We start from the raw sequence: 26,090 nt of genomic DNA, 5'->3' as shown, positions 1-26,090 counted from the left end.
TGAATTCGTTCGTTTTCGTCTCAGGGGTGGAGGAGGGTGATGACCTGTTAGGGGGAGTGTCGTGGTTTAACCCCAGCCAGCAACTCAGCACCACGCAGCCGCTCACTCACTCCCCCCCCGTCCAGTGGGATGGGGGAGAAAATCGGGAAAAAGAGGTAAAACTCCTGGGTTGAGATAAGAACAGTTTAATAGAACAGAAAAGAAGAAACTCATAATGATAACACTAATAAAATGACAACAGCAATAATGAAAGGATTGGAATGTACAAATGATGCGCAGGGCAATTGCTCACCACCCGCCGACTGACACCCAGTTAGTCCCCGAGCGGCGATTCCCTGCTCCCACTTCCCAGTTCCTATACTAGATGTGACATCACATGGTATGGAATACACTGTTGGCCAGTTTGGGTCAGCTGCCCTGGCTGTGTCCTGTGCCAACTTCTTGTGCCCCTCCAGCTTTCTCGCTGGCTGGGCATGAGAAGCTGAAAAATCCTTGACTTTAGTCTAAACACTACTTAGCAACAACTGAAAACATCAGTGTTCTCAAGGTTCTTTGCATACTGAACTCAAAACATAGCACTGTACCAGCTACTAGGAAGACAGTTAACTACATCCCAGCTGAAACCAGGACAGGGGAAGAGGAGCTATGCAGCATGCCGGACACCAGACCAGCGGAACAAATAACTGGTCTATAGTCTAGACCCGTGCCAGACTATGGGTCTGACTTCAGGAGTTTCACTAAAATGTGTCAAAAAGCGGTTCGCCATGCAAAAGTCAGCAGTTGACTTGGGTACTTAATAAAAAATAAATCAACCGTAAAGCATACAATCATACACCTGCTGGCTGTGCCAGATGCTCTCTGCTTCTGCACTGGAGGGAGGAGAAAACAACAGATCCCTATTGATTTCTCCATGCTACCCATGAGTCTTGTTTTCACAAAGTGCTTCTCCCATACAGAATGTTTTTAATTGGATCGAGTCCTTGAATGCTTAAACCAAAAAGATATCATAACACTTCCAGCATAGCTAGCAGAGAGAGAGATATAATGGGTGAAATACTGACTCTATTGGCAAAGCAAAACTTCAGCCAAGTCCAGATTTTCCTTGAGGTTTTTTTTTGTTGTTGCTGTTTACTTCAGGAAAATTCAGCCTTGCATATAATTTCTGTTTTTTTTTTTAACTCAGATTTCAACTTAGTTAACTTACTACATTCTTTATTTAAACTCCTAACACCAACATTGCTAAATACTTGTCTTTTTTTTTTTTTTTAGCAAGTGTATTCAACAAAATAAAATAAAATAATATTTCATCCAATATATCCAACAGCCAGAGAAAAACCTTATTGTCAGGTAAAAGGAATAGCCTGAGAGATTAATATAACTTTAGCTGTGAGATAAATTTTAGATTGGAAGGCTAAATTTGTCTGGGCCTTAATCCGTTGTAACATGCAGCAGTAGGTTGCAATGTCTCTTAGAGCAAGGGCTGAGTTAAGCTAATGTTTAGTGCACTCTCCTTCCTATAAAGCACTCTCCAGGTTAATGACATGCATCACTTTTGCTTATATCAGAGAATGAGATGGTGGCCTCTATGCAGTCAAGAAGAAAAGGAAAAAAATTGTCTTTTTGGAGGTAAAGATGGGGGAGAAATTACCTTGCAGTCACTGTGACTGCAGGGCACAAGCTTGCACTACTGGACAAGAGGAAAGGAGCGGGAGGTCAGGATATCAGACCTCCAGACTGTGAAATACATTGAGAGACAAAGCACAAGAGTGATGGTGGCACAACAATTTATGTATGCAGCAACAAATATGTTGTGATTTAACCTCCATGTCTAATGATGCTATGACCAAGCAGAAACAATGGCATGAGAACTCCAGTTCTATGCTCCTGAGTTGCTAGTGGAAATAGTAGAATACCAAAGCAGCTAGAGGTAACAGAACCCAATGAAAGCTCAGCTTTCAGATCATTTTCAATATTTATAGACTGGATAAGAAATGCTCATTCCTCACCCGACCTTTTTTTGATGGATAACAAGCCCAGAAGCTTCTTTAAGATGCTTTAATTTCTATCACATGCAAAAGGCATTAAATTCCATATTGCTCTTAAAATCTTACCCTGTCTTCTCACAGCCATTTCTATCTCCATTAATATCCACTGCTCGCTATTGGGTTTGTCTTTACTGAAAACTCCCAGTGATTATTTTCATTCAAAAATAAATCCAGCTGGATAATCTTTTGAGTGTAACCAAATATATGGATCTTTCTGCAGTAAAAGGTCCTAGTACTGTCAAAAACCCCTTCACTACTTTACCCAGATAGACAACATATTTTTAAATGCCTATGAAGTTTTTCTGATGAAATGGTGCCTGAAAACATATCTGAGCTAAAGATGAAAATGTCTAGGTATTGCTCAAATTTTGTAAAATTAAAGAAATAAATACATATGAATATTTGCATCAAAAATATTTATTTCAAAAACCCAGAAATTTTTGAATGAATTTTTTTCCCATCAAAATAACCAAATCTTTAAACTGATCTTTAGCTTGATGACCATATTCTCTGGCAAGAATTTGTTAACACTTTCTACCTATCCTTAGAATTTCAAAACCTGGATAAGCTCTGATCATATCACTTGTGTCTAAGATAGGCTATTTACTCAACAAAAATCTGGTCAGAGAAAAACCCAGAATCATTTGTCAATGCATGTCTCATCTTTTATTTATATTCTCTACGCAAAAAGTACTGTTAAGTTGAAGTTATGGCTAAAAGAAATTCCTAGGAATGTTGGAATATTTTAATTTTGGGGATCTAAGTGAAAACAAGAAAAGAGAACAAAGAGAACAAAAGGGAAATTTTTCTCTTACCAAAGAGAAAATTAAGGGCAGAACCTCCATTTCTAACATGTCCCAGGAGACCTGCAGGAGTCAAAAACTACCAATGACCTTTAGTGGTGTTCTCACCTTAGATTAACAAACACAATTTATCCCACTGGCATTAAAGGTAGCAGCAAAAAGAAGATAATTTGAGTTGACAGTAGTATTCAGCCTACATTAGAAAGATGCTACTTATGGTTTTTCCATGAGCATCGCCACCCCCACCCCTCCATTCCCCCCCATTCATCTCACAGGGATCTGGGCAATGCACCTGACAAGGCATGAGAATTTTACTGGTCTTCCACAGTGACCCGTGAACTTTTATGTTTGAAAAGTATCCATACTCCCCTTTTATACTGACAGAGTTTTCTTAGATAGCCATTTACTTTCTACTTTCTTGCTGTCTCTTCAAGGAAAGGATAAAAATACATTTTCTGAAATGAAAGTATAGATTTGCAAAATTTTGACATAATTGATGTTTTTCAACAGCGGGTTGAGGCAAAATTTTATGGCACAATTAAATGGTTACTGATAATTACTTTGCAGCTAGATTCCTATACTAGTTTTTAACTTTTTGACTTTTTATTTACTTATATTAAAAGAAAAAATTAGAAAACTTTTCGAATTCCATTCTCCTATTTCTCTGTTTCAATTCAGCAGTTGTTTGTTCCATCATTTCAAATGATATAGAAAAATGGTATCTTGTTCCACACAGTTTAAGAATACTACATCTTCTGTGGCTGAAGAGCAAAAATAGCCTTCTAATGGCAAAGGAATTGCAATAGCTGTGAAATCAAACCCTGCTGTACTTTCCACAATTATTTGGGTTTTCTTTCTTTAGAAGAGACAAAGTAAAATAATTTCTTGAAATAGCAATGACATTAGTAGCTACACTCAAAAATTAAGCTTATACATAGGACTATAAGAATTCCTATGATTTTATTTGATGTTTAAACATTCTTTCCATTTGGGTGTTTCTCCTTATTCTTTTTTAATAGAAAAAGAATATTCTCCTTTTTCTCTTTAATGGAAAATGAAAACTTTAATATACAAATAAATGCGATTTTTTTCTCTCACCTTACACCAGTGTAAACTAGTACTAAGAATGTCAAGTAAAACAGATGTTTGGGAAGGCTAAAGCATGAAATGATTAAGCATTTCATAAAACTATAGCTGTCATGATAGATAGTACATTGCATGACATCAGGTCAAAGTAAAACCTAGGAAAAATATTTACATAACTTGATCAAATAACACCGTGTGTATGAATAACTGCCTTTTCAGAAACATTTCAACCTGTGAGAATGTCTTCTATGTGAAATGCTTTTTACTGCAAAAAAAGCCCTCCCTCCTATCTTACCTTTCCTTTTGAAAAATCTTAACGAAAATGCAAGAATAGTGCCACAGGGCGATTGTGGCTCAGGTTCTTATAGATTAACTCTTTCTAACCAATAGGCCACGTTACCCTAGTAGACTAAGTCTCCAGTAATGCACCATCTTCATTCTTTAGGAGGAATAACTACAATGCATGGTAGGAAGCCCCAGGCCAGGGAGCTTATTCCATAAATAGAAAATGGGTGAGTACTTGATCTACTGGTCCCATGAGATATCACCTCCATAATATCCAGAGAGAAACATTTTATTTTAATTGTTGAAAAGGCAGTGTTTTCTTAGCATATCAATCTGTGAATTGGTTGTATCATTAGTATTAAATGGCAGCTGAGAGAGAAATTGTGAAATCAAGCAAGATAACCAATGTTTTCTATTTTAAAAGATCCTTGGAGATCTTTGAGAGCAACACTTGCAGACATTACGGACTAAAATGAGCTACCAAAGTTAAAATGTCCTGTCCTTCAGGGGTGCTGACACTTGTTATTCCTATTGGCCTGAGTAGGAATTTGAGCTTATAGCACCTTTGAGCATCACGTAAGTTTTATTTAAGTAGTTACTTTTTAGGCACTCGAGTCTGAAGAAAAAAGATAATTGGCTGTTTAGTGTAATCCTATAAAAACATGTGTGACTTGCAGCACTTTGGGTTCACATCTTAGAAGCATGTCTATGCTTAGAAAAGTAGCTCGGAATCTCCTCAAATGAATCTGAAGTGAAAGTTCCATAATGAACATAGAATTTACTCCAAGTGAATTAGCAGAAAAAGAAGTGCAAATTAATTCCAGAATATCACTAGTGCATAAGTAAGCATTCCTTATAAATAAATGTCATTCATTTATAGAAACAGAATATAAATAAATGATGTTTGAGACTTCTTTCAAATACTTACAGTTCTTTATATGATACATTTTAGAACATTCCACAGCATCTAAAATATATAAAAATAAATATCTACACTATTTACAAAGTATAATACAATCCAATCTTTAAAAAGACTTGTAAAGACATGTTCTTTAGCTCATGCTGAGGTAAGTAGGTTTCTGTAAGACTGAGAAGAAAAAGGAGAGGCAGTCATTTCGACGGAATCCCTTTGTCCAGTTGTTGCAGGCTGTAACATGCTAAAAGCACGTGCCATTCCCTGGTGGTCTTACATGTATTGAGCCAAAGTCATCCTTGCTGTAACTCCATCGAGGTAAGTTTAGTTATGCTAGGGACGAATTTGTCCCACTCTGCATTCTCTCTGTTGCCAGTGTCTTCTGCAGAAACCCTCACAGCTTCATCTAAATTTGAAGTCATGTTCATCCCTGGTATGTGGAGATGCAGTTCCACTGATTTCAATGGGCTGAGTGTAGCTGGGATACCTGTAAGAAAAAATAAAGATTTTTAAGATGATTTTACTGTTTGTATCAAGTAGCTGGCAGGCTTCCCTGGGATTGTCACTGTGCAGGTGATGATCTATTAACAAAATGGTCTGCCAGAAAATGCTCCAAATTGCACTTGCAAATTTTAAGTGAAGACTTCTTGATTGAAGTCTAAGGGGATTTCTGATGTATAAACATTGATTTTCTTACTTTTAAACATTTTTAGTGTGTACTACTACTTATATAATATGCATTATTTGGTAAATGGCTTTGTGGTTCCCTACCCAGATGCCACTGTGAACAGCAGAGCACTACAGCTTCCTGTGTACAAGTCAATCATACAATAGTTCGGGTTGGAAGAGACCTTTAAGGATCATCTAGTCCAAGCCCCCTGCCATGAGCACAGGACAGGCAGGGAGAAGAGAATGATGACAAGTAATAGATATAGAGTAAAACATAATGTACAACCACACTGTCACCTGGGTTTCATGGTTACAACCTTGCTTGTGCCATACATACAGGAATGGCAACACTACTGGAAAAGAGCAAGCTGAATTCAGGAAAAAACCCCACACTCCTCCTACAGTAAGTGAAAAGAACAGACTTCTTCAGAGGTAATTTATTTAATTCTTTTTAGATATATATTTCAGGAACAGATTAGCTGTCCTTGGAGATACCAACTTTTCTGTTATCAATATATAGCTTATATAGCCCTAGACTATAGTGTCTGAGATAACTTCTAGAAAACCAATGTTCACATCCCTAGAAGAGGAGGGATGAATCCTGTACTTGCAGTGCCTTGCAAAGTCCTGCTGGGATATAACATATAATGTAATGAGAAATATCAAATAATAGATTATATGCCATCTTCCATCTATTCACAAAGCTGGGGAACTGCACAATCATTTCAATGTTTACCCAGAATTAGGAAAGCTTGAACAACTTCTGCCTTTCATTTCAGACTGCGTTCATTTGTTTATCTGTACTGAAGAAAAATCAAGAGTGGCTTCCCAGTTGTTCCTGAATATATACAATAACCCAGCCAACAGGAAAAACAGCAGAAAATGTGAGACAAGAAATTAATGTCAATTTCTTATTTGATCAGCCCAACTCACACCAGAATGCACGGTAAGCAGATCATTTGAAAGAGTCAAGGACATTCAGGTAGTTCAATCTGTACACCCAGTTTTGGTTACAATATTTGTTATAAAATATACCACAACTTCAGAGAATTAGCTCTGAGTAGAATATAGCTGTTTATAAACACATTGCAGCTCCAAGGAAAATGATCTTCGTACTTTCAGGTACCTGTTCTTTATTTACTTAGGAGTCTAAAGAAGTAGGGATCCAAAGAAAATATTTATATAAAATATGATTACTTTACTCCCTCCCCAACTGCAACTCAACTTTTGAAACAAATGAGATGAAATTGTTTCAATATATAACCAAAGTTGTAGCATATTCTATAAAATATTTCTTGTAAGTAACTTTTCTTACAATCAGTTCTTAATTGTAAGCACCCATCTCTCATTGCATTGTGCTCAGATTCAAATCTTGTATGCACAATTAAATTTTACTTCCACAGCATCAAAAGACACAGGGACAAGTATACTACCAGTGGGTAATAGGTGCAGTACCATTTGCTGGAATTGTGTTTATGTTGGTCAATACAACGTGTTCTGAAAGTTTTGAAACGTTATCAAAATTGCTGATCTGGGTAGTCAAGGATTTCCGACTTTCTGTACTGGCATGACCTCTGGTGAGCCGTTCATCATGGTGACTGCGAATGCCAAAGATGCAACAAGAAAATGCTGCTTTAAATTCTTCTCTGAATTTCCCTGTCAAACACAAAAAAAGATTAATGAAAAAATTGTACATAAACCATGTTTCATCATACTTTATAGACTAGAAAAAAAGCAGCTATCTAAAGCAAAATTAACCCAAACCTCCCAGATGTTCTTCTAATGCAGAAGTAGGAAATCACAATTTCAACATCTTGGAGAAAGACAGGAAAAATATAACCTTTGTAAGAAGATATGTAAGGTGTGGTAAGGAGCCTAAATTATTCTTGGCTAGACAGAATGGAAAAACTAGAATGATTTATGAAATCATGTCATGGATAGTTTGTCGATTAATAACATATCTAACAAAAACAAGTAACTGAGCAATCATAGGCTTAAATGACTGAATCAGTACCTGACATATGAAATAAGAGGTCATGGCTAATTTGTATTTCATCTTGAATACATTTTAAAAGAAGATTCAAAGTGTTTGAAAGCCCATTAGCCTGCTTTTGGGGCTCAGAGTAAATTGTTCAGATCATCCTCACACCACACAACACAGAAAACTGCAAATGTGCAGTAAGGATCGACAGACTTTTGCCTCCCTGTATTTAGCCGTAACATCACCAGTTTAGGTCCTGATTCTGCTGTCCATAGCCAAATAAGACAAATACAAACTAAGGCAAATCTATACTAGTAAGTAAATTGCCTCCTGGCTGGTTCTTTGGCCTTGAACCTAGTTGGCACAGTCTGGTCATGCAAGTACTATTAAAGACTCACAGCCTCCAAAACCCAATCGCTGCGTATAAAACGTTAACTGGGGACAGCCCCTGGCCTGCGCTACCTCCCAGACAGCATCTGGGGAGTGTTTAGGGGAATGATAATTGCTTCAGACCAAAGTCATGCCAGGGACTTCTCTACCAGAATAATGGCATGGACAGTCAAATTCAAGCACTTGGACTCAGGCCCTGGCATTGTTTAGTTTAGTTATAGGTAGATAGCCTAAGGTAATGGGATATGTCAGGCAACTTTTCCAAGAAGAGGATCTAGCTCCCACCGGAGGAGCTGGGCTGATGTTACACGGTCATTAATCTTACTTGCTATGGCTCATTACATTCAAACTATACATTAAACTTGAATTCTAGGTGACTGTAACTTACCACTGAGGAAGTTATAAATAATAGGATTGGCTGCACTGTTTGCATATACAAGCCAGTGTGAGAATGTGAACCAGGCATATACAGTTTCTCTGTCATCAGCATGATTAAACATCCCAAAAACCCTACAGAAAAAGAAAATCAAACCTGAAAGATGGCAAAATTAGAAATCATATAAAAGATTTGGCAACTTCTAGCTTAATTTTATCTCTGATGACCTATTTGCAGTATCACAGAAAAGCTGATTCAACAGTGCTCGCTTTCTTGGGAGAATGAAGTCCCCTCCCCATCCCTCAGCCTCCCGTCTTGGTGGTTTAGGGGCTCTGGAACTGAAAAGGCACTGAACTGGCCTCAAAACCGAGGCCACAGTAGTAACTTCTGTCCTCCACAGAAATCTGCTTTGCCCAGATTCCTTACACCTAACTTTTTCCATTTAAGTGAAAAATCTAACTATGGGCCTACTCTGCTATTGTAGTCGAGGCAGGCTGTATAGCTCCTCTGTGATTCAGATCATAGGTGGCCTGAACTCTCTTCTGGAAATACTTCTTTCTCTCCACATTGCCTACCAAGGGACTTGAGGATGAAAAGTACTTAAATTAGGCCTCAGGGAAGTGCCAGAATTGAGTGGGATGTATTTAAGCCTTCATATCCAACTTGAAACTATTCCTTAAAAACTAAAATGTTCGTCAAGCACCAATAACAGGCTGGTTATTTTTCAGGATATTAAAATCTTCTGCTATATGTCATTATTTATCGAATTTCCAGAGGGCTTATGAGATATAACTAAACCAAAGCCTTAGCCTGTCAGGCACTGAGTGTACACAATTATGTCTCAAATGAACAGGAGAGAAAAGGGTAAAAAAGTAAAGCATAGCTTCATAGGCAAACCGAAGGGTTAGCTTAAGGTCTCAAAATTGTACGTGACGGGGCTTGGGTTTGAACCCAGTGTTTCCCAGTCCTCGAGGCCAAGCCACAACACTACACTCTCCTGCTAACCTTCAGCTGGTGCTTTTGGTAAATGCACTTCTACAGCAAACAAGCTGTAATCCCATGTAAATGACAGGTTTTAATGAGGAGATAGGCTAGATCATTTTCATGAGGAAGAGCTTGCTAATAAGCAAGTTCCACAGTCTGGCCTTTAGTTTAAGTACTACAGATAGGTTAGATATATTTTTTTCTTGCAACTGCATGCTTATTTTCCATTTCTTTATTGTGAAACAAATAAGCTTATCCTTCAAAAGTATCTGCCAGAATAACAGGAATCTTGTAACAGAAGATTGTTTTTAGACAGAAAGCTTTACCAAGTGTTTACATTTTGGGATAAACTTTACCTTTTCAAGACATTGAGGATGCTAATTGGCAGATAGCAAAGTGCAAAAACCAGGAGGACAACCATTAGCATACGTGCTGTTTTCCTTCTTGCACGAATCTGTTTTATTTCAGCTGCCACAGCGCTAATCTTTGACTTTGTTGACTGTCCCAGCCCTCGGGGCTGTGCTGAGGACTGCAGAGGCTTCCATTTTTTCTGAACAACAGAAGAAGTTCCTGGGATCTAAGAAAGACAAAATAAGGGGCACTTTGAAAACCTAGCACTGTGGGTAGCTATAACAAGAAAAATAGACATGTTGACATACACAATGTAAGCTTGCAGGGAGAAGTAGGGGTTTTTTTATTAAATTAATTGATGTAGCTGCAAGAAGCAAACCCAATTTCAGACACACTTGAAGAACAGCATAAAAATTTGTGGTTTATCCAAATATATCAACTGATGTATTAAAATTTTCTTTCCACATACTTCGTCTTGCTTATGTCTTCAGACTCTCACACTTACCAATCCTGTTTTTGAAATTATGTTGCTATAAAGTTCTACGTTAAATGTTTTGTTGCATGACAGAGTAGTTTATCCTATTAATATGCTGCTAATTTAAGATACTAAACAGCTTCTCTGCACTGGAAAACAAGGATTTAAAGCCTACATAGTTTTAAGTGCCATAAAACTTCCAAATATGGAATCTAGACTACAGTGAAGCAGCTAAAGAAATCACAGCTGAAGTGTGGATCTGCCTGCAAAGCTCTTCAAAAGTGAATGCATATACAGTGATGAATAGAGGAGAATCATGGAAGAGTGCCAAGACATAGGAAGAATTAGGTTAGCCAAAGACAGCTTGCAATGGCTAGATGTAGCACCATGCTTTTAAAAAAAAAACCACCTCATTTTTTTTGTTTTCTGTGCCCTCACACAAACCAAGCTGAATAAAGCAATTTTGCTTCAGTTCTTCAAAATTATTTCCTGCCTGCAGCCAAATGTGAAAGACTACAGATGGCAAGGACTTTCTTAGAGAACTCTATTACAATGACATTTATAATGTTTTCAATGTTGTACATTTTAGGGTAGAAAAACAGTTTTATTCATGCGTAGTGCTATTGTCTGTGGGGTGACTTCATAATTGATATTTAAATGTATCTGCAAAATTCAAATTGTCTATGATAACATTTTAAAAATTAGGGCTTACCCACACAAACTGACTGGAAAATAATGAAATTTTGGATATTTAATTCAGAAAAAAAGTAAGCTAAAAAGGGAATCCTTGTTCTAAAATAAAAACATGCACATTCAGAATTGTTCCAGAATAGCTATTATGTTGGTTTGGTTTTTTTTTTTTTGTGAATAGCTTCCTTGCACAGAGAAACCCTTAATTTAGCATTTATGTGCACCCTCAAACCTAATTCCAACTATTGGAATGTTTTGGCAAAGTTATGTTCTAATTATCAGGAAATCAATGAAGCAGAATGGGGGATACATTATAACACTGATTTCTTACTAATGTGTCTATGGACATAAAACAAAAAAAAAAATCCCTTGCACTCACTTCTACTGCAGGTTCCCACTCATTCAGCTGAAATCAGCAGTATCAGTTCATACCTGGACATGTCTGTGCTATTGCAAGGGATTTACCCTACTTAGCTGTGGGTGTAGTACTGCAATGTGTCTTTGCCATGTATTACTGAGATAATATACTGTCTGAGACTCTGATGCTGGCTTATCGGGGGTGCTTTGATATTCTCTTCTTCTAACTTTGAAGCAGAAGTTTTTCCTTCCTTTTCAGTCATACTGAGTTACCACATTGTAGCAAGAACTGGAGATGGAAGCAGAGAAATTTGGCCAAATCTCTCCCTCCTGATTATGCCAAAGATTCACTTGAAGAAATCAGTGAGCAGCTTTCATGGTAGCTAGATGCAAAGTAGATGAAGAGAAACATTATCTTGGCTCAAAATTCTGGATGGCTATTTCTACAGAAATGTTAGCCATGACTGTTTACATGGTTTGTACACATGGGTGCAGGTAGAAGGGTCTTTTCTGGTATTTAATCAGTCTTTAATAGCAAGCAGTGATCAAAGGCAGGATTGTATACAATGTACAGTCTCAATGTACTACATATTAAATTGTTAAATCTTCGGGAGTTTGTATTGAGAACCTTTCTAAAGAGCCTTATTTTCCTCAGTCTTTACCGGGCATACACCTGGGCTTTGCTACTATTACACCAATAGGCAATAATACAGCAAGAATTTTACCAAGGAAAAAAAAAAAAAAGAGCTATATGCCCACAGATGCATAGCTGAACCAGTACCATCTAAGGACCATAACACTTCAGAAGTGTGTGTGTGTGTGTGTGTACAGAAACATTTACAAAGATCCATTTATGTAAACACATATCCGTGTATTACAAGTGATAGGACAAGAGGAAATGGCCTCAAGTTGCGCCAGGGGAGGTTTAGGTTGGATATTAGGAAAAATTTCTCCGCCGAAAGGGTTGTCAAGCATTGGAACAGGCTGCCCAGGGAAGTGGTTGAGTCACCATCCCTGGAGATATTTAAAAGATGTGTAGACATGGCACTTAGGGACATGGTTTAGTGGTGGACTTGGTAGTGTAATGGTTGGACTTGATGATCTTAAGGGTCTTTTCCAACCTGAATGATTCTATGATTATGTATGTACAAGTATACACATGCCAGCATATACTTGCTTTTCAGTAATGAATCAGTTATAAAGATAATGGTGGATAATTTGTGTAATTCCAATGATGCACTAAAAACGCACTAGCTGTGTCCAAACAGGTACTAAAAGTTGCAATTGTTTTCTTATGCACCTTTCCTCTATCCCCTCAAATTATTATCAAGGGCTTTATAACCAGAGGAAATCTCTCCAAATGCAATAACAGCTTGCAAAGATTGGAAGGTGCCAAATTTCAGCTGCCAAAATGAAAATGGGTAGGGTTTCTAATTATTAATGTGAGTAGGCTTTAGTGTCAATGCATTTGGACATCAGTAAGTGGAAGCATACAGTATGGAACTTGATAATACAAATTATGTATCAACACTTTCATCGTAAGTCCATTCAGTCCTATTTATTTGTTCAGAAGTTACTTTCCATCTACCTAAAATCTGCAAGAAAACGTAGCCTTCTAAGTCACTACTTCCTTGCTAATAATTAAAATAAATTACTCAAAATCCCTGGTATTTGTGGCATAATAGTTCTTGTCTTTACAAAGACGAGTCATGAATTCAAAGATTGTAAAGCTTATATTCAAAGATCTGCTTGAAAGACACAATCAGTAATTTTAAGATCTATTGCACAAAATATGGTAAGGATAGCTTGTAAATCTATCTTACCTTTAGTCATCTGAAAATTTACATGCACAACACACTCCATTTTAACAAAGAACCTTTAGAAAAAGTGTAAGGCATAGAAAGCATCTACTGTTTGCTGTGTTGTTTCTATCACGTACGTCTGGAAGGCTTATTGTACCTTGCAATAGGATCACTATATTTAACTAAAGTTCTGGTAAACAGCATGATTTCTTAATTGAAACTATTAGCAAATAATACATTTAAAGCACTGCATTCATTTGCTTTACATGACTAATTATGGCACACCTGTTGCACTTAGAAAAATGCCTGATGTCTGCAGCCAAGTCACAGTTGATAATAGACGTGCAGTGGTTTTAATCTCACTTAGTGCAGCCTCTTATACATAGTGCTATCATCTATGCTAGGAAAAGAGACATCTGTAATTTTGCATCATTGACAGCACTAAGCCTGTAGCAGTATTTGTCTTGTTGCCACTAAAAAAAAAGGATCACCCTAACCTTGTCAGCGTGCAAGATGTATAGGGAAAAGAAATACTGTGAAGAAGAAATAGGGCAGCTAATACAGTTGCAGGGGAAAAAAACCAACAAAACAGGTTGGTTTCCAGTCATTTAACTTCAGCTTTGAAGCTGAACCAGCATTTTCAACCTACGTGCAGGTTAAGAACAATTGCTTTGCGTTAACTTAATTAGTGGACAGTTTGAGAGAATAGGTAAGTTGTAAAGAAAGTACAGAAGAGAAGGTTAAGAAGGAATATGGTGACAAGGTAATTGGGTGCTACAGGATGGATAACTATTTAGCAGTGCAGAACATCTGAGCAAAGCCTTTGTTCTGGTGAAGAGCCCGCTCAAACTGTAAAGCTTAAATTTTACCTTCAAACTAGCTATTTAATCTTATAAATGTAAGAAATTAAAAGCAAAAATAAAAATTTAAAGATAAATGGCAAGATAAACAGCAACTCTGGTTTAACCCAATCTGATTAGAAGTGAGAATAATTGCTATTATGATGTATGGATGATAACAAAATGCCTTAAAGCAGATTTGTTTTTTCCTATATTTTAGTTATTTGCAAGAGATACGATTTGTCAGTGTAAGATTTGATTTTTACTTTTAACATATGTATATTTAGAAATCTAAAGTCTACTTGTGAATTCTCTGATGGATCAATTAGAACTGCATGAAAAATGCTCAGATATTACTCCCTGGCCAGGACAGCCTCAAATTTGGATGGTATCAAACATAATGGTGAGAGAGAAATGATTCATGCCCATATCTTGATGGAAACGTCAGCCATTGTTAGAGCCATTTGAGAGGATAGAAGAGGGAATATCTTGCATCATGTCTTCAACAGGATGAGTTTATTGTCCTTTACAGAATGACAGGGCAGGAGGTGGCAGAGGACTACAGCTATAGATAAATCCCGGACAAAGCAGAAGACAGCAGAGAAAACCATAAACTGATGCATGACAGATTACAGTTCACACCCAGAAAATGATTCTCAAGCTGACACCACCTTGAATTGTTGGAGGGGGAAAAACGTTCCTGAAAAAATTCACATCATTTTTGCTACTTTGATTCGAATGTTCTTTGTGTGCTTCCTTGCTTGGGTTTTTTGTTTTATATTTCTGTTTTCTTTCCTGTTTTTTTAATGTGAAGCTTGAAAAAAACAGATGTTCACATTAGAAATCATGCCAATTATTTGTCAATAATTCACATCAAATGTTAACTGATAACGGCCAGCTTCACATCAGGCGATTCCAGTCTCACAGTTCTGATAGCTGGACTTCCTCGTCTAACTTCTGTTCAGATTGGACCTGCTATGAACCTGAGACTTTGTAGAATGAAAACTAAAAATGAAAAATTATGCAGACTACTAACAAAATGAGAGGGTCAATTTTAACTTTTGGCTGCTACAGAAGATTTTAGCGGTATAAATAAGATCACCTAAGGTATTTTGGTAAGAATTTAGATAAAATAGGAGAGATCTTTCTTCTGCCTATAATCAATCTTTCTGTTGCCTTTTTCTCTCTTTCTCTCTCTCTAAGCCCTTCCTAGACATGAGCAAGAAGGGGTTTACATTCAGCCTGACTGCCTTCATTTTTTAATGCATCTCAGTGCCTATCCAAGGTGGCTGTCAGCCGACAGTGTCACTGAACACGGTAACAGTGCTGGATGTAAAAATCCAAGTCCTGAGTGACAACATGGAGCATATAGAGAAGGTTGTACATAGGAATCTGCACATAGTCACAACAGCAAGCAAAGAGAGCTAGTGTTAAGTGACTTACCTGGCGACACCACAGCTTTCGAAATATTTGCAAATAGGCCAACACCATAAGACACAGTGGTGCCATGTATGTCACCAGAAAAAAGCATGTGTGATACATTTTGGGGTAAACCTCAGCTGGAAAGAGAATTCAAATAGGAAAAGTGCATTTAAATATACATACATTTCAAAATCACTTTAAGCCAAATTATTCATATCGTCATGCATGTGTTTTTCAAACATAATAGGTTATAATGGAAGATGTATCCAATAATATTATGGTCAGGATTGATTTTTTAATCATTTCTATATACATTCTGTTTCTATTATAAACATGCTTTTATCTCAAGCATCTCTTATATCACATTACTGCTTTCATATCACATTATTACTTTAGGTATGAAGTCTTAAGAAGTTTTATTTTTTATTAAATCAGTGAAAGACAGAAAATTTCATTACCTAACAATAGCTAACTAATTATCCAACCTGCCTCATCTTTGACATATTTAACAGATTGTGTAACTGTCTTTAGTTTTAATTCTGCAAAGGTTACTATGTATCCTTGAGTAAATTGCACAGTCTCTCACTTATAAACAGAGAATGTAGACTACAGCACACAGGATGCTGATGGGAGGAGAGACAGACGTTTCCTAAATCACTTTTTGGTGGCGGAATAAATGTGATTAAGACTCAGTGATTTCTTATTACGATTACACTTCTAAAAATAGAATTAATTCAGTCAAACTTAGGCAATTTCCAAGATTATTTTTGGCTCAGCTTTAACAATAATGAGTTTGCTACATTTGTGTTATAGTTGCCTGTGCATCTTTTTTCAAAAGACAATGTATGAATGTTAATTGCTTAGAGACAAACATCTTACAAGTGTTGCGAGTGTATTGTGTTTTAAGAATATTGTATCATAAGCTTCATCATTAGATTATAGCAGAATGTGCAGTGGGTGCCTGGAAAACTTGCTTTTACTTTTGTAACTTCAAATATAGTCTGGGATTACCAAATGTTGATATTAATTACAACTTAACATTTATGGATGGCCTCAGAAAAGGAATGAACATTATGGAGAGTGACAATACGTAGCAGAAGAGAAAGAGTGCACTCCATGAACAGTTAGATTGCACGGTAATCCTAACCATTGCATTTTGGCTAGAGTAAACAAGGAATGTTTATGTTAATTTCCAGAACTTCCAAATGTTTCAGGATGAGAAGAACTGTGACTGAAACTCTGTATTGATAGTAGTTAAAAAAAAAAAAAAGAAAGGAAAAAAGAGTTGCATGAGATCAAAAGATTGGTGAGTCCAACTTATTTTCTGCCTCTTAAAGTGACTGTGGACCCTATCAAACAAGAGGTTCCTCTGCATGCCAGGAGAATCCCTGAGAGTTTGATTAGACCAGGAGATAGAAAGACTTGGCCCAAAACCCTCGCAGCAGGGAGGAGTACACACGCCATCATGGTAACTCCAGGCTCACCCTCAACCCCAGACTCCAGCAATATCACACTCAGTGTTGGGCCTGAAAGTGCCAGCTGGTTCACCAGTCCGATAAACTTCAGTACCAGGGAAATAGCAACTTGCTATAGCAAAATCCAGCCCATGTTCATCGCTAGAAAAAGTAATAGAGATGTTCCCATTGACATTTGACAGATGTTGCCATTGACATTTGGTGGATCAGGGTGCAAAAAATTCAGATGAGCAGCATCTGGCTCCTTACTTGCTCTAAGATCCTGTAGCAAATCAGTTTACCACCTCTTAACTAGCAGCTGCAGCTACTAGCTCTTGTCAATGAACCTGGGGGAGGCAGACAATTTGGGGCAGGTTTTTTATAATCGGTGATAATCTGGGTTCGTACATTGACGGATGATCTCAAACTTGTTTTTGCGCTCCAGAAAATGCAGCCTCACAGCAGTCCTGTCAGACAGGGAAATACCGACACACGCGCTCCACAGGTGGAGAGATGAAGGAGAAACTGGAGTAATGTGACGTACTGGGATCACGGGAGGTCAGAGCTGAAAGTACATTCTTTCTGCTCAGAAGGAGGTGCCACCTGCCTCATCAACGCTCTGCAGGCAGCCAGGCCCCTTTCAGGTGGAAGGACGGGACATATTTAAAAGGCCATCTGGAGTTTATGGCTTCCAATTTAGCATTCCAAGTAAAGTGAAACATTAAATGAGCCTAGCTATCTACAAAGAACTGATGGACCAGGTTGGAGGAAGATCCTAACGCTTGCCTTTGAAGTTTAGCCACCTGGAAAGTGCCAGCTGCTAAACATCAAAGGAAACCTGTCCCTCCTCCACCCAGGGCAAAGCCCTTTGTAGAACTTTTCCCTAAGAAGCATGACCCTGTTTAGCTTCTCAAGCCGAAGAAAAGCTTTAAAGCTGTTTGACAATCACAGCAAGCAAGAAGGAGGAAGGGCTGGTTTGGGATACTGTTCATTTATCAAGTGAGTGAGTTCCAGGCTCCTTGAATGAGAACATCAATCAGTCTGTGGTGCTGGTGATTCATCAGCTGCCTGACTGGGGCTGCTGAACCTCTTACTACCAAATAGAAGAGGGGAAAAGGGTCCTTGCCTTCCACGGTCACTTAATGGGCTTTAGGACAGGGGGAGATCGTTCTTAGCTGGAATAACCACCTCTTTAAGAAGAAATTAATGATTCTCCCATCACTGGCCACTATCTTACTGAGAAGAGAGAAGGGGACAAAAAGCAAACGGGTGGTCACGGAGATGGGACTGGGGCGAGATCAGCATTCCTACTCAGAACCAGTCATACAGCACAATTACCCCACCCGATAAAGGATCAGTATGCCAAAACAAGCCACCTTCTGTCTGCTGCAGGGTTATTAAACAAATGTTAAACTTTTCTAAAGCTTCCTTCTCAGCACTGTGTTCCAGTCCCAGACTGTTGCTCAATGAAGCAAGGAGGTAGAAGATTGAAACTACAGCTCCTGGATTTTTGCCAGAATTTTACTATAGTTGTGTAAATACATATATACATACACAGATGTATGCAAACTGAAAACAACCCAGACTCAAAAGGTTTTGCTATGTCTAGCAAATGAAATATTCCCTTAAGCCATAGGTGCATAATGAAATTGGTACTCTCGACAGCTTACCTAAGAATAGGGAAAAACAACAAGACTATCAAGTTTCCTGAGCACCAGCAGAGAGTTCCCAGGTTCCCTAGCCTCAGGAAGATACCTGTGAAATTTTGGAGTTATCAATATGAAGAGGCAATGCAGCGAAAAGAGTACACTTTTAGAATAAAGCTTAACAAATAGGGATGTTAGGAAGTGGGTGCTCATAGTAGAGAAAATTCAACCACATAACACAGTCCTTTCCAAACTATGTTCCTGTGTCAGCATACTTACAGTTAGCTAATACTAAAATTACATTTTCAAACCTGATATATTATGTTTGAGTTATCAATTCACGACAACACCAAGCTTAACTTTAGTGTTAGCAATGTTCTGACTTCTTTCTGCATTAAAATGTCCCACAAGTTTTTCCTTAAATTCTGAACACTTTGATAAACAGGATGTATAAACCTTCATGCAACAATGCAATTTCCAGCTATTTGCTTTCCAGAATTAAGACAATATGTTTTTGTACTATTTTATGAGTAGTCTGAAAGGAAATGGAACACAAAGTCTTCCCTTTGTTTCCATTCATCCCTGTAGTTCTGGGAAAGGATTATCTCCATATTCTTTCTATCATTTGCAAAGGGGTTGGCTAATGCACTTTGGCTAACGCTCGTTTCACGAACAGCTCTAAGAGAATGTATTTAGCTGACTTGGACACATGGTGAACTCATTTTAATATAAGTTGCATCAAATTCAGCACATAGCAATTACAGGCTATTATAGAACTGTGGCCAACACTGGCTCCTTAAGTGAGCCTGCACAGGTCACATGTTGGATCCTTCTGCATTCCCAAATAAAATATTGTTATTAGACAGTACTCAAAATGAAAAACCCTCAGCCTAGAATTGGCAATGAATTTTATATTCAGGAATGCCAGAAGCAATTAAAAAGAAATTGAGCCCTGTTTTAGGCTGAACTGTTGCTTCATTTGTAGTCGCTGGCAGCTCTCCAACAACATGCTTGGAATCTTATTAGTCAGGGTGGCCACTATTTCTTCACTGTTAAGGAGCCCAAAGGCCCAAGGTGCTGATCAGACCTTCCTTCCAGACACTCATCAGACTTGTATGGATTTCAGCAGCTGGACCTAAGTCTGCGTAGGGTACAGTGCTGTCTCCTGCTTTGGCATCTCTGACATTTCCCTGGACATGCCTTCCTGGTAGTCCTCCACAGCACCTTGTGTTTCAGTGGCCCTCAGTTCCCAGAATTAGGACAGACTTCCAAAACACTTTGGAAAGTGTCATTAAGCACCCTGTTTTTGCAGTCCCACCCTTGACAATTCACAGCTTAATATCCTGGGGACATACGGTGTACATGATGCTCTGCAAAGATTTCATCAGACGTACCCTAATTTCAGACACCATAAATTATATGTGGTTCTAAACAAAGCAGTAAACACCCAAATATAATCCCTTTCCTCTAAATTGACTCTCCTATCGGATTTGCTTAGGTGTCTTGAGTGTGTGCAGTTTCTACATCTCCACTTTCTCTTTGCAAATATAGCTTATTCATAAGAGCATGAATTTATTTCTCCTTCAGCCTCCTCCTAGTTAGCTTGCTTTGACTGTCAGTATTCCCATAGTCAAAAAAAGGCAAAACAAAATCCAACAAAAATGCAACCATTTTCTTTGAAAATACTAGCTCTTGATTCCTTCTGGCCTCGAGGCTCACCAGTCTTTTCAAACTGCTGCCCTGTTATCCATGTTCTTTTTTTCTTCTGTTTGGGGGGGGTTGTAATTTCAGACCCTGGTTTTCAGCAGAAAAACTGTATTTCTAAGCTTTGGCTCAACTCAGCGTCCTTAGACATTTTCAGTTGAATGGAAATTATTTTTAGCTAATGACACCTTATTCTCTAGGCTGAAAGGGATGTTAAGGTATACACATATTATATTTTATCCTCATCGATAATACATGGTTAACTCTACATTTACTAAGTAATTCCACAATTTGAGCAACCTACTTGTAACTTAATGCATAGAAAGGTTCTTCTCTGAAATTACTGCGATAAACTATTATCAGAAAGTGAAGAGGATTATTTTTTATGGATAGCTGAAATGGACCAGCAGAATAACTAGCAATGATGGTGCATTATCTTTAGAAGAATAATTCATTAAAAAGGCAGCAGGATTGTTATCTTTCAGTGGAATGAAAAGCTTCCCATTTCAGAAAACTTTAACACATTTTTAATGTAAAATTATTTTCATTTCAGGCTCAGTATAAATTAAAAAAACCAAACAAACAAAATAATTTTGGAGTATTTGCACTTCATTTCTGAAGCCACAGGCAAAAAGAACTTAATTCTATGCACAGCTACTTGCCTTTGTTATACCCCTTTCTGCCTCTCCAAACATCCAAGTGAAGGCTTACAGCATAACCCGAAGGTCAATAGGTTTCATTTGGGACAAATGTACTCCATCGGAGTAGAGTCTTGCAAACACATGGAAGTTGTTTTTCTTTTGTATAATGGTGCTTCAGCTCAGGTGTGTCTGTGGGCTGCAACTGCTCCAGCGCAGCCCTGAATGACAGGCAATCTTTAAATTATTCCAGTGGGGCTACTACGGACTCTGCAGTTCAAAAGCAACGCTCTCCTGTGGGGAATCAAAAAGTGGCCGATGCAGATCTGGAAATTTTGAGAATGCGTTCACTGATGAAATGCTCTTCTGACTCCCAAATTAATTAACTACCTCATTTTCATTTCCTAGGCTGATTAAAAGAATCTTTGCTGCAGATCTCACCTCGAAGCGGTGAAGGCACGGATAATTAGCTCTGCAGCCACAATGAGCAGACACAAATTGTACTTGGAGTGAATGCTGTGAAAGAAAATAGTCACACAGCATCCAGCAGCGGACTGGGATACAAAATTGTTCACAGATGAAGAACGAACACTAGAAGAGCAGATGTGTCCTCTCCAATGAGACAGCAAGTACAATACTCATAGTTTAACAGAGGCTTTCTCTAACCTACAGACTTTCAGCACATCTTTGTCTGCCACGAGTGCCAGCTAGCTAATGGTCTTGTCCCGGAGGACTAACTGGGATGAAGGAGACAAAGAACGGGGAATGCGATAGCCAGTGTCTTCTCATTAATGCCCTGGTGGCCCTGCGGAGACCGTTAGCAGGGGAAGAACTTCCAAACCAGCACATAGACAAGCCCTCAGCAGTTCAAGCTGCTTAAGCTAATTTATCATGATAATTAAGTACAGGTGATCCAGTTGTATTTTATCTTAATTGCTCACAGCACTGGAATCCTCTTCTACAGAGACAGCTCTGGGAGGGAGTTGGAGTGTGTTTTAGTCCGACCTGAGGCTATTAAACAGGTACCTTTTAGTTATATGTTTTGGCAAGCCTGGCTTTATTTTCCTGTGTGTGAATAATGATATTACTGATGGTCATTATATCCAGTGTCAGAGTCACAGCGTGTAACTCCTATGCTCTATTAGCATTGGAGTCACGCCAAGGCCCACCAGAGTTGAGTTTTAACCATTCGGGTGGGCGGCTAACACCACTTGCTGTGAACGGAGTCAAAATAGAAGTAGTTATTCCCTGGCAACCCTTATGCAGCTTCTTACAGCTGAATTCAAGTACAGAACAAGTTAGATTCAAAGTTAATCTGGAAAGGCAGAATTACACTTCTTGGATAGAATCATTTGTAACTGATTACAATTACAAAGTTATTTAAATGATCTTGTCCGTGATAAATTTCAGGTTGCAGGCTAATTTGGTACCCTGTATTGATGACACCTCTATAAATTCTGTAATGACATGCAATTTACATTGAAGTCCCAGGAGACAGCTATAAAGACTAGTCAAATATCAGTAATTAGCCAAAGCAGTATATCAGGTAAACAGAAACTCTGTTCTTGTGTAGTTATTTCTTAAGGCTAAATACTGAAGTCTTTGTAAACCTGCAATGTCCATCGATCACAGAATTATATAAGCATAGGCATTTAAGGGTGGGAACACTTCTACCCTCTGGGAAGCATTAACACGGTCAAGACATAAGCCAGCCTCATTCATATAAGCTTGGTTTCAAATGTACCTTAAGTCTTACCAATACAAAAGAAAATAAGATTTCACAGTATTTGAAAAAGGGTAGTTCTAGGAAAGCTTCTATAATTAAGAACATTTTGTGATAAGTTTATACAACTTGACTGCATATGAAGATGTCCTGATATTTTTATTACATAACATCAGTACAAATTCAGTCTTTATGGTCAATGACACACTCACCTCCCCAGTGCTCATCACACACTGTGAACAAGGTGGTTTTATTGGCTAATCCTGGGAACACACTGCTGCACTCCATAACAATAGCCTGAGGAATCATTATGATGCAGGACACAATCCAGATAATTATAATGCTGTTCCTTGCTCGCTTGGCTGTGCTTTTAAACATCAAAGGGTGACAAATTGCATACCATCGATCCAAAGCAATGCAGCTAAGTGTTAGTACAGACACAGAGACTGAAACTGTCTAAAGAAAAGGAAACATTATGTAAATGTAAATGTAATTTTTTCAGAGCTTTAAAAATTATTTATTGTAAGTTTTTTTCCAGAGTTTTAAAAATTTTTTTCTGTTTTCAACACAGTTAGCTCTTTATCTGCAATTATTAAATAGAAATTATTCCCAGGAAAAGACTGCCTTTTAAATCACTTCTTACAGAATTACAATAGATATCCTCATCTGCTGTAGTCCCACTAGATTCAACAGGAAAATTCACAGATTAGGGTGCTACCCAAACTGAGTAGGTACAGCAGGGTCAGATTCTGAAAGAGTAAATGTATGCAACTTAGAATTTGCAAAATTTTATCTAAAAAATTACTTTGAAAACATTAGACAACAAATTAGATCTTTTTTTCTTTGTGGAACGATTTTGTTTGTTTGTTCATTTTCTATGTTATGTTTGGATACCATTTTGCCTTTTCAGTTTTCACAGGAACAATGGAAATTCAGGGTCTCATAAAAAAACCCAAACAATCAGCTTAAGGCAGACGAAGTCATTTTACCTTCTATTCAGCACAGGAGATAACCTATCACTTTGGTTTTATTCTTTCACTCTGTACAACAGGTCATCATTTCACTTTCTCTTTGGATTTTCTTCCACTAGAACGGTGGCTTTGAAACAAGTTTTGTGATTTTGATTCTTTTGAGTAGATGACACAATGTGGCTCTTCAGCCATATGGGTATCTGCTCAAAATATAAATTGTGCCGAGGCACAGAGCTGATCACCTGCATACAGTCAGAGTTCTGCTTAATTCTTTGGATTTATAATAACTGAAAGGCCAGAAACTTGTCATTCTAGTATGCCCAGCCAGTTAATCTAACCAGCTATTCTTAGAAAAGGTATTTGTCAATAATTTTGATGCAAATGATCTCATAACTAATTAACTCCACCAGTAAATGAGTGGTGGCAATTATTGCTTAAGGCAGACAATCTGAACAGCTCCCAGTGAACCTGGATACTTTGACTATTTCTAAAGAATGCAACGTAAGCCATGAAACACATGTGAAAGCCCAGATTCCCTTCAGAAGTTTGGATTCTATGTCCCGGACACTTGTATAGCTGTTTAGGTCCACACACATGGAGTATAAATTACTGTAATTCTATTTACAGACATTTTTATTTTTTTATATCCCTTCTGAATTATTAAAAAAGATCGCAAAAAGTGGAGAGCACCAGACAAATGTTCCAGAAAGCGTATTCTCCAAGTCTAACAATCAGATGGACCAAGAACAATATTTATTAAGCATAAACATAGTCACAAGTGGAACAGGAACAGCCCTTTAATCCTCGGCATGTACCCTGAGATACCTACTTCAGTAGCAGGGATAGACTTCCATCAGATTATCACTATTAGGAAGATGCTATTGTTCTTTCTCTTTTTTCATAACATGGGTCATGTGTACACAAACACAGTAAAATAATACCTGTAAGTAGGGAATCACTTTGCAGAGAGGCTGCCCAAAGAACCACGTTTCTGTGATGTCCACTACTAAAGTTGCTGGAAGACAAGTAATTGTAACCAGAATGTCAGCCAGAGAAAGATTCACTATGAAATAGTTGGTAACTGTCCGCATGTGATGGTTCTTCCACACTGCAATGCAAACTGAATTTGGAAAGACAAGTTAGTGAGATGGAAGTGACTTAGGGAATGCTTCAACAGGAAAACACTTAGCTTTGGAGAGTTAAGGAAATGTTTGTGTCCTTTTTTAACACAGAATATTTGAATATGTAGTTCAGTGTAAGAACCTTGTATTTTCTTTTAGAGTGGGAACAAGAGGGTACGTGTAGAGAGAATCTTAGTACGCAAAGAATAGTTTTCCACAGACCACAGCATGGGAAATAATCTGATATATAAAGCAGCTTATTTTCCTGCTAGTTTATCTTCACTAACTATTCACACAACTTTCTTCATGTCTATTTTAATCCACTGGCTCTAGTCTATGGCAATACACATCTCCATTTGTAAAAGTTTATCTTTTTCTTATGATAGCATGATGCTTAATTCAAATTGCTACCACACAGAATCTTGTAAACTGTACCAAGACAACAATCACTTTATAAAATATTTTGCTGGGCATAATACATCTATTGCATCTGCAGAGAATCTGTAACAGTTGTCTGGGTAACTGTGATTTGAGGTAAATAAATAAAGATAATTTTTTGCAGTGTTAAGTGCTACCCATTTTAAATGTGGGTATTTAAATATTTAAATATTTTTGATGATGATTACTGTGATTGAAAGCAGCATGTAGCAGACACTTGACAATATGTGCCTTTAAAGCTTGTTTTATATCTTTTCTTTTCCCTCTTTCAATTTGAAAGGCTTTTAGAAATGAGGGAAATCAGTCCTTTAACATGGTTGCACTAAATTCATAAGCTAATACATTAAGACTGCCAAAACTAAGTCTGAGAAACTGGCCTAAAAATAAGATTTTTAATAACTTTGGAAGTAAAACCCTAAGAGATTGTAGCAATCAATAGCTTTTGAATGTTTTAGATTCAGTCACCAAAAGCTCTTTAAAAACTGATGCCCAAAATTTTCCAGAAACACCACAATACTTCTTGTAAGAAAACAGTACACCCCATTGTACATCAAAGGTTCTTCTCCTGTAAACAGCAATTCATTCATCATGCAAATCCAGGTGAAGATTCAAAGCCTCCTTAATCTGTCAGGATATAGCACTATGCTTAATTTAGATATATTAAACAGGTCACAGAATGTTAAAGAATAGAGTTAGGAGAGTCCTCAAGAGGTTGTCCAAATCTAAAATGGAATTGGCTAGAGTTAAGCCATTCTCTCATTAAACTAGCTAAAACAGCTGGAAAAAAATACACAGACTTTAAGGCACATAAGCTCTTGAGATAAGATGATGCTTTAGATCCTAAGAAGGATGGTGTGCCTGAAAGCTTGTGATCATCTTCCAGCTGCATGAGTTGATCTAATAAAATATATTTACTTCATTCCACAA

At 37.7% G+C, this 26,090-nt stretch overlaps 1 protein-coding gene across 1 annotated transcript; it reads right to left on the bottom strand.

Moving 5' to 3' along the window:
• Nucleotides 1-5,136: 5,136 nt before the first annotated feature.
• Nucleotides 5,137-24,718, bottom strand: HCRTR2 (hypocretin (orexin) receptor 2). The gene is made up of 7 exons (XM_010566369.1): nucleotides 24,546-24,718; nucleotides 22,846-23,089; nucleotides 15,490-15,605; nucleotides 9,889-10,109; nucleotides 8,561-8,682; nucleotides 7,257-7,457; nucleotides 5,137-5,619 (listed from the first exon to the last, which is right to left on the bottom strand). The coding sequence occupies exons 1-7, from the start codon at nucleotides 24,693-24,695 to the stop codon at nucleotides 5,426-5,428; spliced, it is 1,248 nt and encodes a 415-aa protein (XP_010564671.1). The 5' UTR covers nucleotides 24,696-24,718; the 3' UTR covers nucleotides 5,137-5,425.
• Nucleotides 24,719-26,090: the final 1,372 nt, after the last annotated feature.

Source organism: Haliaeetus leucocephalus, unplaced genomic scaffold (genome assembly GCF_000737465.1).
Source record: "Haliaeetus leucocephalus isolate CR32 unplaced genomic scaffold, Haliaeetus_leucocephalus-4.0 Scaffold207, whole genome shotgun sequence".
Lineage (NCBI taxonomy): Eukaryota > Metazoa > Chordata > Aves > Accipitriformes > Accipitridae > Haliaeetus > Haliaeetus leucocephalus.
Note: the sequence above shows the minus strand (reverse complement) of the source record. Positions and strands in the feature narration are given on the sequence as shown.

Coding starts and splice junctions, on each gene's coding strand:
- HCRTR2 (XM_010566369.1), bottom strand. CDS start 24,695: ATGCGGACAGTTACCAACTATTTCATAGTGAATCTTTCTCTGGCTGAC. Junction 23,090..24,545: donor AAGTGATTCCCTACTTACAG/GTATTATTTTAC, acceptor CCTTTTCTTTAG/ACAGTTTCAGTCTCTGTGTC. Junction 7,458..8,560: donor TATTTATAACTTCCTCAGTG/GTAAGTTACAGT, acceptor TGTGTTTGACAG/GGAAATTCAGAGAAGAATTT.